Source organism: Oncorhynchus mykiss, chromosome 13 (genome assembly GCF_057628025.1).
Source record: "Oncorhynchus mykiss isolate SJ-2025 chromosome 13, ASM5762802v1, whole genome shotgun sequence".
NCBI lineage: Eukaryota > Metazoa > Chordata > Actinopteri > Salmoniformes > Salmonidae > Oncorhynchus > Oncorhynchus mykiss.
Window position 1 is genome coordinate 16,593,402 of NC_143034.1, and position 13,124 is coordinate 16,606,525.

General features: G+C 43.7%; 1 protein-coding gene across 10 annotated transcripts in view; it reads left to right on the forward strand.

The window, feature by feature from the left end:
* The window catches only part of LOC118940329 (ectonucleoside triphosphate diphosphohydrolase 7), a 17,044-nt gene extending 7,717 nt beyond the window's left edge, over positions 1-9,327 (forward strand). For 5 of the 10 annotated variants that reach the window (XM_090195458.1, XM_090195454.1, XM_090195456.1 and 2 more), the window contains exons 8-13: positions 1,533-1,684; positions 2,103-2,269; positions 4,826-5,150; positions 5,730-5,815; positions 6,683-6,844; positions 6,925-9,327. In XM_090195458.1, the coding sequence (XP_090051584.1) occupies positions 1,533-1,684; positions 2,103-2,269; positions 4,826-5,150; positions 5,730-5,815; positions 6,683-6,844; positions 6,925-7,141 (1,109 nt within the window). In that variant the 3' untranslated portion in view covers positions 7,142-9,327. The remainder of the gene's footprint in view (positions 1-1,532; positions 1,685-2,102; positions 2,270-4,825; positions 5,151-5,729; positions 5,816-6,682; positions 6,845-6,924) is intronic. The other 5 variants (XM_090195463.1, XM_090195459.1, XM_090195461.1 and 2 more) reach the window with 1 other exon arrangement.
* Positions 9,328-13,124: the final 3,797 nt, after the last annotated feature.

Here is a 13,124-nt window from a genome sequence, read left to right on the forward strand (position 1 = left end):
AGTAACGCACCCATTTGCTCAGATAACACAGAATTTAGAACGCCGTGGTGAAGTCCGCACGTTCAGAGGAAAAAAACAGCCCGGTCCGAACATGTTTCGCCGAGTTATTAACAAAAAGTGGTTTTGAGTGACGTTTAAAAATACCGACCCGGAAGTGTTTTCCGGCTGTGGAGTTGTTTAGGACTTTAATGGTTCCAAACATATTTATTTTTCTTCACCAATCTAGTGACTAAATGACATCACAGGTTCCAAGTATCATGCTGGCTAGTCTTGTGTGTACGCCTGGGAGAAGTTACAGGAGAGATGGGTGGGACCAAAGTAACACAATGTAAACTGATGACCTGGAATAAAATCAACTCCACTTCTAAGCACGGGGCCATTGTCTCATCTCCCTCTAGTTCATATTGCTTTTCTAATGACAGCAAAACATTGACATGTGATGGAATGTTTGCAAATGATATGACATCATTACAATTCTGCCTTAATCAATTGACTTGACAGATCAGCTTTTCACAAACTTTTATCGGCAGGTTAGTGGTTAAAAATATATCTTATATATATTCTTGTGGTCAGTTATCTTCTGTCAAGCCGTGGAAATGTGATGAGCAGGATGATTTTGCCGTTTGTGAAGAGAATGAAGTCGTTTATTCTATCAAGACACGAGAAGCGCGCCTGACAAGGACCGCTGCAGCGCACCTGATTGGTAGAGCTAATCATGAATAGTCAGTGATTATTGTGAACAACATCTCCTACTACGTACCATTAAAGTGAGATGAGAAAATGATGGTTAATATAGCTGTTATGTGATCCATTTTAGTCCCATGTTTAGTATTGTGGTTGGTTAATTTTCATAAATTACGAACCTATAGCATTAATTATTCAAATTGACACAAACATGCAATGATGGCTGATGGTACATTTGTAAGTAAGTAGCGAGCATGACAAACTAGGAACGTGGAGATACTGTAGATAATGTGCACTTCTCGCCAGCTGTTGTTTCCGTCCCAAAGCTGTGTTCCTCCCTCTCTGTTGGCAGGTACAAAAGTAACGTTGCCGTAGTTCTGTGTTCTCTTGTCTATTTCATTTCAACTCATTTACCCTAGAAGTGCTATTACCGTTGCTAATGGTAGAGGACATGTATAAGTTATGTGTCATAAAATATGGTGTCTCTAGCTCTGTCGATCTCTGAGTAATTAGGAAAAAAACAGCGTTACTTTCGTCCCAGTTCTCACTTTCAGTTTTCACTGACTCACTTCACTCACATGCGCAGATCAAATACAGAACTGAAGCAAGTTGTCAAATCTGGCCAGGATGATCAATATTTTTATTTGGTATAACATTGCGCAGTGTGACATGATAATCGTAAAAGACTGAATCCGACTAGTTAATTATGATGATGAACCAGATTTGACAGCATCTGATGGCTTGTTTGCCAAAGGGTGAAGCCGGGGTTTGTGTATATGGACATGCATTTTTGAACAGACTGTTGGTTACCCATCGTTGACCTGACACTCAATTCTCCATTTTCCTAGAAGATGATGCAATGGTGGAGGTCACTACAGGGTCACAGAACCATCACCCAATTAGCCGGCGGCGTACAGTGGGCATCATGGATATGGGCGGAGCCTCGCTGCAGATAGCCTATGAGGTGCCTAGCGCGGTCCACTTCAGTTCACCTGAACAGGTAAGGAAGGATCCAGCTGAGCGCTCGTATTCTCATTGTATTTGTGTGGTATGACTGGTTGTTGTGTATACTGGTAGGCCTGATGTTAGGGTTTTGTAAACCACACCATGTATTGGAGATAATGTCTGCGTCCTGATTCTCCACACCATGGTCGCATTCATTAGGGCACACCGTAGCAAAACGTTTTGTAACGGACAAAAATAACATGTGCATTTCGTATTGGACACATTCAGGTAGTCCTTCCCTGTTTCCATGTGTTTTCTTCCATTTGGTGCCTTTATGATTCTCCCATTTATCGCAAATAATTTAACGGCAAGATCTTTACAAAGCTATTATTCAAGGAGTAGGGTGAAGTTGCTACTGATCTTGGGCCAGTTTAGCATTTAGCATGTATATGGTTCTCTGTCTCCCTCTACAGGAGGAGTCGGGTAAGAGCCTGCTGGCAGAGTTTAACCTGGGCTGTGATTCAGAGCACACGCAGCACGTCTACCGTGTATATGTCACCACGTTCCTGGGCTTCGGGGGGAACATGGCTCGACAGCGCTACGAAGACCAGCTGGTCAACTCCACCATCACCAAGAACAGGTAGGACCGGCAGGGACATACATGCACACACACGCACACACACACACACACACACACACACACACACACAGTACCTATTCAGACCCCTTGGCTCTTTTTCTTTTTCTTCATCAATCTACACACACTACCCCATAATGATAACGCCAACATGTTTTTAGAAATGTTTTCTAAGTTATAAAAAATCAGTGGTGTAAAGATACTTTAAAGTACAACTTAAGTAGTTTTTTGGGGTGTCTGTACTTTACTCTACTATTTATATTTTTAAACTACTTACACTTTTATTTCACTACATTTCTAAAGAAAATAATGTACTTTTTACTCCAAACATTTTCCCTGACATCCAAAAGTTTTCATTACATTTAGAAAATGGTCCAATTCAGACACTAATCAAGAGAACATCCCTGGTCGTCCCTACTGCCTCTGATCTGACGGACTCACTAAACAGAGAACATCCCTGGTCGTCCCTACTGTCTCTTATCTGGTGGACTCACTAAACACAAATGCTTCATTTGTAAATGATGTCTGAGTGTTGGAGTGTGCCCCTGGCTATCCTTAAAGAAAGAAAATGGTGCTTGTCTGGTATGCTTAATATAAGGAATCTGAAATGATTTATGTTTTTACTTTTGATACTTAAGTATATTTAAAACCAAATAATTGTAGACTTTTCCTCAAGTAGTATTTTACTGGGTGACTTTAACTTTTACTGGAGTCATTTTCTATTAAGTCTTTACTTCTACTTAAGTATGACAATTGGGTACTTTTTCTACCACTGTAAAAAAAAAAAAACATATCACATTTACATAAGTATTCAGACCCTTTACTCAGTACTTTGTTGAAGCACCTTTGGCAGCAATTACAGCCTTCCTGGGTATGACTCTACAAGCTCGGCACACCTATATTTTGGGACTTTCTCCCATTCTTCTCTGCAGATCCTCTCAAGCTCTGTCCGGTTGAATGGGGAGCATTGTTGCGCAGCTATTTTCAGGTCTCTCCAGAGATGTTCGATCGGGTTCAAGTCTGAACTCTGGCTGGGCCACTCAAGGACATTGAGAGACTTGTCCAGAAGCCACTGTGTGCTCGTTTTTATTTAACCATTATTTAACTCGGCAAGTCAGTTAAGAACAAATTCTTATTTACCATGATGACCTACCCCGGCCAAACCCGGACGAAGCTGGGCAAATTGTGCGCCGCCCTATGGGACTCCCAATCACGGCCGGATGTGATGCGGCCTGGATTTGAACCCGGTACTGCAGTGACTCCTTGAACTGAGATGCGGTGTCTTAGACCACTGCGCCACTCGTTGTCCTGTTGGAAGGTGAAACTTCGCCCCAGTCTGAGGTCCTGAGTGCTCTGGAGCAGGTTTTCATTAAGGATCTCTCTGTACTTTTCTCTGTTTATCTTTGCCTTGATCCTGACTGGTCTCCCAGTCCCTGCTGCTGAAAAACATCCCGACAGCATGATGCTGCCACCACCATTCTTCACCTTAGGGACGGTGCCAGGTTCCCTCCAGATGTGACGCTTGGCATTCAGGCCGAAAAGTTCAATCTTGGTTTCATCAGACCAGAGAATCTTGTTTCTCATGGTCTAGAGAGTCTTTAGGTGCCTTTTGGCAAACTCCAAGCGGGCTACTGAGGAGTGACTTCCGTCTGGCCACTCTATAATAAAGGCCTGATTGGTGGAGTGCTGCAGAGATGGTTGTCCTTCGGGAAGGTTCTCCCATCTCCAGAGAGGAACTCTAGAGTTCTTGGTCACCTCCCTGACCAAGGCCTTTCTCCCCCGATTGCTTAGTTTGGCGGGGAGGCCAGCTCTAGGAAGAGTCTTGGTGTTTCTACATTTCTTCCATTTTAAGAATGATGGAAGCCACTGGGTTTTTGGGGACCTTCAATGCTGCAAAAAATGTTTGGTAACCTTCCCCAGATCTGTGACTCGACACAATCCTTTCTCGGAGCTCTGCTGGCAATTCCTTGGACCTCATGGCTTGGTTTTTGCTTTGACATACACTGTCAACTGTGGGACCTTATATAGACAGGTTTGAGCCTTTCCAAATCATGTCCAATCAATTGAATTTACCATAGACGGACTCCAATCAAGTTGTAGAAACATCTCAAGGATGATCAATGGAAACAGGATGCACCTGAGCTCTCATAGCAAAGGGTCTGAATACTTTTTTATGTGAATAAGGTATTTCTGTTTTTTATTTTTAATACATTTGCAAACATTTCTAAAAACCTGTTTTCACTTTGTCATTATGGGGTATTGAGTGTAGATTGCTGAGTTTAGACTTATTCTAATTTTTATTATTTTTTTATGTAACAAAATGTGGAAAGAGTCAAGGGGTCTGAATACTTACCAAAGGCACTGTACATACATGCATACATACATACACAAAGGCACATGCATATACAGACACATTCACACTTGCATAAACAGAGGGTCACATTCTTAAATTCATCACCTTGCTACAATTTCATCTCAACACCTTGAGTCTGAGAACTCAATGATTGATTGATCAACTGACTATCCCTTCCTTCGTGACACTTCGTGGTTGTCCTCCAGGCTGACAGGCGATCAGACAGGCATGATGGAAGCCACGCCCCTTGCGGACCCATGCCTCCCTGTCGGCCTATCAGACGTGGTGCGTCGGGACGGCCGTGCGGTCCACCTGAGAGGGCAGGGGGATTGGGCGCGGTGCCAGGGGGCAGTCAGGCCTTTCCTGGGTCTCTACAACGGCACCATGGGATCCCCCAGGGGGGTGTACCAGGCCCCCATCGACTACAGCAACTCAGAGTTCTACGGCTTCTCTGAGTTCTTCTACTGCACCGAGGATGTACTGAGGATGGGGGGACCGTACGACAGCGCTAAGTACTCCAAGGCTGCCACGGTAACCACAGCTCATCATTCTAGAACTTATCATGATCAAATATTCTAGACCTGGGTTTCCTCTGTCATTAGCTAGGCAGGTTAGGTTTCTCCTCACTTAGCCCTCTTGTTCCCGATTTTTATTTATTTATTTTAAGTCTGGTTTCAACAAAAAAACAAGTCCTTTGAAGATGCCTTTCTGTGCACTGCCTAAGAAATCTAAGGGAAAATATTGGTTTTGTGAAAGGCAAGAAAATTACTTTTGTCATTCTCTTCAAGTTAGCCTGGTACCAGTTGGTTTGTGCTGTCACGCCACTCCTTGTCAGGTTTGGCATGATGATGAGGAGTTGGAATGATAGCCTGGTACCAGTTGGTTTGTGCTGTCACGCCACTCCTTGTCAGGTTTGGCATGATGAGGAGTTGGAACGATAGCACCAACAGATCTGGGAACAGGCTGTCACTCCACTCCTTGTCAGGTTTGGCATGACGAGGAGTTGGAACGATAGCACAAACAGATCTGGGAACAGGCTGTCTTTTAAGCTCTTATATCGCCAAGAGATCTTTCCAGAAGGTAACTCCGTTCTCTCCTGTCTGTCTGCAGGACTATTGTGCCACCAAGTGGTCAACCCTCACCAAGCGTCTGGACAGCAAGCTGTTCTCTAAACAAGCAGATTCCTCCAGACTGAAGTAAGAAACCCTTCAACCCAGTTACCCAGGCTACCACTGTACTCAATATGTCTACTAGATATTCATCTGTAACCCCAGTTACCCAGTCTACCTCTGTACTCAATATGTCTACTAGATATGCATCTGTAACCCCAGTTACCCAGTCTACCACTGTACTCAATATGTCTAATAGATATTCATCTGTAACCCCAGTTACCCAGTCTACCACTGTACTCAATATGTCTAATAGATATTCATCTACTACCATCTGTAAACCCAGTTACCCAGTCTACCACTGTACTCAATATGTCTACTAGATATTCATCTGTAACCCCAGTTACCCAGGCTACCACTGTACTCAATATGTCTACTAGATATTCATCTGTAACCCCAGTTACCCAGTCTACCTCTGTACTCAATATGTCTACTAGATATGCATCTGTAACCCCAGTTACCCAGTCTACCACTGTACTCAATATGTCTACTAGATATGCATCTGTAACCCCAGTTACCCAGTCTACCACTGTACTCAATATGTCTAATAGATATTCTTCTGTTACCCCAGTTACCCAGTCTACCTCTGTACTCAATATGTCTAATAGATATTCATCTGTAACCCCAGTTACCCAGGCTACCACTGTACTCAATATGTCTAATAGATATTCATCTGTAACCCCAGTTACCCAGGCTACCACTGTACTCAATATGTCTAATAGATATTCATCTGTAACCCCAGTTACCCAGGCTACCACTGTACTCACTATGTCTAATAGATATTCATCTACTACCATCTGTCTGGAAATGCCTATCTAATAAAAATGGAATGCGTATTGTGCATACCTTACCTCAGCATACCTCACCTCATCAACCACCTCTCTCCCTGTCCAGGTACCAGTGTTTTAAGTCAGCCTGGATGTTCCAGGTACTCCACTCAGGCTTCAGGTTCCCTAAGGACTACCCCAGCCTGAAGACTGCTCAGCTGGTCTATGACAAGGAGGTGCAATGGACCCTGGGAGCCATCCTGTTTAAGACACGCTTCCTGCCTCTCAGGTCAGTAGGCACTTTGTGTGTCTGTCTGTGTGTGTGTCTGTCTGTTATTAATCCATCTCTCTCTCTCTCCTCTCTAACAGGGACCTCCAGGCAGAGTCATTTAAACAGGGCCACTCCAACTGGCTGCGTTCCTCCTTCGTCTACAACCACTACCTGTTTTTTGCCTGTATCCTGGTGGTCCTGCTGGCCATTCTACTGTACATCCTCCGCCTCCGCAGGATCCACCAGCGAGAACAGAGGCAGGCAGAGGCCCTGGACCTGCTCTGGGTGGAGGAGGGGGAGGCTCTTCTGGCCTGACCCAGGATCAGTTTAGACTCTTTCTTGACCTGAGGCCTTGGGTGTGGGGGGGTTACTGATCTAGGATGAGTCGAGATGCTCTCAGTAACTGGTGTTCATAGCCTGGTATGCACAGCTCTAGGATCAACCTTTCACCCTCTGAGTTGTAGGCTTGACTGGTGCTCTATTTGTTAAGAGGCACTGATCTAGGATCAGATTATCAACCGCAAATCATGACCTTGACTTGGACCAACGCCCTGTTGGGACAATGATCTAGGACCAGCTTAGTCACGCTGAATCATAAAGTTGACATGGCTAGAAATGCAATAGCAACGTCATCCTACAACATAGGTTAATTATGGGGGTGCTGGACACTCCCGTTTTTTACAAATCTTTACACCCCAGATACAGATATCAACGTTGACCTGATCGTGAGCACCCTTGTAAAACAGAAAATATCAACCAAGGTCCAAATCACTATTTATAGTAACCTCTGACCTAGAGTGTTGATGTAAACATAAGTAGGAGGGGCCATGGAACTGGAACCTTCAAAAGGGGGAGGAGAATTGCAGGATGTGGGCGAAACATCATAAAGGGAGAACTAGATCGTTAAAACAACGAAACAGGAGAATCCCAACAGGTGAAAGCCTGAGGACCGAGCCATTCTATTTCTATTGTAGATAATTCACTGTTGCAGAGGGACCACTGTGTTGGCCTTTTTGTGTGAAGGAAGGTGAAGCTTGACGTTTGAGGCTGAAGTTGCCCTTAACCACAGATCTAGAATCAAGTAACCTACTCCTAATCCTAACCTTAACCATGAGGGGGATGCAAATAAAATCTGACCCTGTATCTGTGGTTAGTGGTAACTTCTAGCTACTCTTTGATGAAAAGGGTGCCTCTATGATTGTCTGTTTTGGACAGTATTGTAACCATGATGATAGTTTCTATCTGACCAGTATACTTCCTGTAAATCTCACAAACAGGAAGTGCATTAATTCCTTAATAATCCCACTGTGGGAATGCTTTTGTATTGGAAAAACTACAATGAGGAATCAAACATGGGGTGGCAGGTAGCCTAGTGGGTTACAGCGTTGGACTAGTAAACGGGAGGTTGCTTGATCGAATCCCCGAGCTGACAAGGGAAAAATCTGTCGTTCTGCCCCTGAACAAGGCAGTTAACTCACTGTTCCACAGGCGCCGAAAGATGAGGATGTCGATTAAGGCAGCCCCCCCCGTACCTCTCTGATTCAGAGGGGTTGGGTTAAATGTGGAAGACATTTCAGTTGAATGACTGGGACCACTGACTAGGTATCACCTTTCCCTTCTCAAACAATTTATTACAGGGGTTCATTGAATGTCCTTAACGTTTTTAAACTGTTTGTTTTGGTGCTGGGAACAGATTGTTCTGAGCCAGTTATGTTGATGACAAACTAGGAGTGAAACGGTTTGTCAGTGTTTAATGGATTGAAGTTGATGCCTTCTGATTGCATTGTGTTGAACTGTGGTACACACACACACACACAACTGAACTCCCAAGTTGTGTGTTACAATGGGTCTATGTCAGACTGTCAATGTTAGTTACCCACCAGCTCCTGCCCTGTACTGTAAATATCCAATCAGACATCACTATCAGTCTGCTCTACTCCTCTTGATAATGTTGGGAGGTATTGCTGTTGTTAAAGGAGATGCATTGAATTGCTAATCAAAGGAGCCATCTTGTTATTTTGAAGCTGTATAATTTGAGTCATCACAGTGCAAGTGGAAGTGTAGCGTCAGTGATTTTAATGTCAATTCATCACACTTCCTTTTCGCTTTGGACTCTTTCTCCGGCTGAAACCTTCAGGGCAGCATTTGAATGGGGTCTTATACCTTCCCTCGGTTTGACCCGTTTGTTTTGTTGTTAAAATCTACAAGAGGAAGGGGCCTCTAATTGTTGCAGCTCTATTTTGAATTTTGACTCTTCCTAAAGAAGGACCAATGATCAACTGGACCAAGTTTGTGTTCCAAATGGCACCCTATTCCCTATATAGTGCACTACTTTAGAGCAGGTCCCATAGGGCTTGGGTTAAAAGTATTGCACAATGTAGTAAATAGGGTGCCATTTGGGACGTACTCCTAACTGTCTTGTCGGTCTCTTATTGAGGAAAAATAACTACATGGATGTGGAAAACAAACATCTGTTTTAAATAAATCAATGTTTTAAAACATGTTGCTTCTCTCTGGGTACTTTCTCTTTGTTTAGGACCAGGGTCGTATTCATTAGTGCACATGGTAGCAAAAATGTTTTGCAACGGAAAACCAAGTTTTCTTATTGAACAAGTTCAGGTAGTCCCTCCCTGTTTCATTCCATTTCTTCTGTTTGGTGTCTAGTGTATATGACTGAGCTGGTTCAGCAGGTCTTGGTAACGTGTGTCAATGTGCCCTGACATGAACCGAGGTTGGCAGCTGGCACTTTCCAGGGCATTCTGGGTGTTTATATCATCCAGGTAGGAGAGACGGGTGCAGGTCGATGTGCCAACGGACCAAGGCTGACACTCCCCGTTTTACTTTCTTCAGGGATGGAATTATCCAGAATAAAACTCTTGTGTTTGGCTTTCTCTCAGTTTGCTAACAATGTAGGAAAGGAAACAAGGAAAGGAAACAAGAAGGGGAAGCTTTAAGAAGATTTGGTCACTGTCCAAACAAATTCTTCTCTAGGGGAAACAAAAAGAGCACCCTTACCAACCTGTTTTCTTAAAAATAGACTTTAATACAACAGCTGCATATAAATATTAAAATATTCATTATAATGGTGTACAGTACACTCACACAAAACAAATATTAGGCTTCTATTTGTACGGCACTTTGTACTCTTTTTTTTCTTGCTGCTTTTTAATGTTTTTAAAAATGTTATTCCATTCTGTATTTTGCCAATCCAAAGCGTTTATTGTACTATTGTGATTATTGTAGGTTATTGAAAACAGAGGGGGGGTTAGAGTTGTGAAGGGATATGGGGGGTGCTGTACATGACATGATGACACTGTGTTCTGGAATGTATCCTGTTTGTAGTCCAGAAGAGATTTTTGCAGTTCCAAAAGAGCTCCTTGTGTCCTAGAATCTGTGTTCTAGAATGCCGATTCCTCTTCTTACTTCGCTCTGTTAGAAAATCATTGGTTTGGGTATCCTCTGTCTAAACCCCATCAGGACTGTCAGGGTAACAAACCCAGAGTCTCCGAGCTCTCCTGTCTCGGGGCGTCACGTCATCTTTGAAACAGGAGAGGGCCTCCAGTCTCTGGGAGGACAATGTGTGTGTGTGTGTGTGTGTGTGAGAGAGTCTTCAGTTCAGGACCAGTCACTGAGGGGTCACTGTAGTCCCACCAGGGTCATCTTACATCCAAGCCCATTCAGGCTTTAAACAAAACACACACATGCCTTCTTCGGCTCTCTCACACACACACACACACACACACACACACACTGATTGAGCTAAGGGGGAATTCACCTCCTTAGTTTCCTCCATTTCAGACAGTGAATGGAGAGAATCGTGTTCTCCACCTACAGAAGACCAACTAGATTAGAACACGAGGTAATGCTCCATTCTTCCTGGTATGAACATGGAAAAAGTAGCAAGAATACTTTGTATTGTTGTCAACCTCGTTATAACATACTACAGTATAGGCCTAGACATTTGGCAGAAAAATGCATCCTACACATGTAATACAGTGCTCAAACTTGTTGAACCATTTGTCAGTTCAAACTGGATTCAGCCCTTGTTGTCGATTGCTCAAAGGCATTCTAGAACTGGGTTTCTAAAGGCAGTATTATCAGGAAGGATCCGTCTCTGGGATCGGCTAGCTCTCCCTTTTGGTATGTCAGAGCCCTCGTTTAGTTTCCCTTTAGTGTGAGGCTGTGTTAGACCAGGGAGCTGGGTAAATGGCTGGTCTGAAATGGCACCCTATTCCCTATAGGGGACTACTTTTGACCAGCGCCCTACAACCGGAGTCCTATGGGCCCTGGTGAAAAGTAGTGCACTATATCTTGAACAGGGAGTCAGTTCGGATGCACCCAATCTGTGATCGACCAGATGGCTGGCTTCTTGTCGTCCCCCCCCCCCCCCCCATATGCCAGGTGGCAAATCGGGCTGAAGGTGGAGCTCTGACTCGACTTCTTTCCCCTGGCACCCCCCTTCTATTCAAGGTAAAACATAAACAGTGTTCTGAGAAGCAGAGTGAGTGGGAGGAATGCTAGCAGAGTGTAGAGAGAGTCCTTGCCAAGACCTCGCCGCCACTCCCGCTCCATCAAAGTTAACCCAAAACACAACCCATGAAACGGTACATGAACAGGAAGGGAAAAAACACATCCAGTTAGTGTAGGCCTAAGTGGGAGGAAAAAAACAACAGTTTGTGAGTTTGTTAGTTATTTCTACAGTTGTTGTTGTTGTTGCAGAAAGCAGCAGGAGGGCAGTGCTAGTGCTCCTGCCAGAGAAGAGATCGTGTGACTATTCTGGCACGGTGTGTGTGTGTGTGTGGAGAAGAGAAGCCTCCCAGAGAGAGAAATATATAACCACAGTACAGTAACACTCACTCTCCACCATTTTACCAACACAGAGCGAGGCAATCAACCAAAGCTTGCATTCCAATTTCAATACTAACCAGCTTGAAAGACATGACTTTATCAGGACCAGATTACAACCAGTTCTGGTAATAAACTAGTTGTAATTATTACTTCAACCAGCTTTTGCCCACTGGGTACACAACACTATCTGCCCACTACATTGCTCCATAATACATAGTACAGTAGTATGCTAGTATGGACATTTGGAACACAGAAAGTCCTAACTTTGAGTCGAATTGTCACTTAGTCATGTATTGAAATCAATGGGAAAATGTCACTTACGCGGAAGTTACTGTTCACCCCTAAAAGAGATGATGATTATCATACTAGCCACTGTGAGCTCAAATCACAACGTGTGTTTGTGAGTTCATCATGATACACATTATGAGTAACGTTAAAAAAAAACATTCAGAGAGCATTGTGTTGTTTTGGGTTGATTTGGAAGAGGCCTGTCCCCTAGTAAAAGGTGCCTCAACGTAATGTCAGACCTGCCTGTCCATTTGGTCGTCCTCTCCAGTGTCTCTTCTTTTAATCCAGCCACCATCTGTCTTTGGCATCGTGTTCCCTTATAGTGCTCCGGGCTGCATTCAGGACTACCAAAGTTACACGGAAACGTTCCAGATTGAAGCCCGATAAGGAGTTTTTCCGTTTTTGTACTGTGTAATAACCAGCCTGTGTCCTCTTGCTCTGTTTTAAACTTTTAAAAATGCTGCATTCCTTCTTTCCTCTCCTCCTTGAAAATCATATTAGTGATAATGTCAAGGAAGAGAAGGATGTTTTTAAAAGTATTGAAACAGGACATTGGTGTTTCTATGTATCTTCACACCTCAGTATTGAGGACCAGCAGCAGCCGGTGGACCTGAGCACCAAATAGTTGAAGGTAAATGACCCTTTAGCCTGCTGGAGCGGCGTTCTAATGGATGGAACTTCCATAGGTGAGAATGGAACATTGGCTCTGGAACGCAGCCCGGGTTTCTCAAGCTTGGTTCTCTTTGAAAAAACAGAAGAGTATTGCTTAACATCGCCATGGCGATCTGTCACTCCCACCTCTGAAATTGTCCTGCCGTGAATGTATTTATTTCTCCTCTTGTTTGGTTGCTTTGACTGTGTACATCGTTGGGGAAAACCCCACTGGGCACAGACGGCAATTCAATGTTTATTCCACGTTGGGTCAACATAAATTCATTTGAAATGAAGTGGAAACAACGTTGATTAAACCAATCTGTGCCCAGTAGGTATGTTCATTGCTAGGTTGTTTTGTTCAGGCATACTGTACTGTAGGTTATGTGGCTCATAGATCTAGTAGGCACTACAAACACAACATTTGCCTTTCAACTTGAACACAACATTCCACTCTCTATGTTAACACATTTCCCTTTCAACGTTAAAGGCCCAGTGCAGACAACATTTT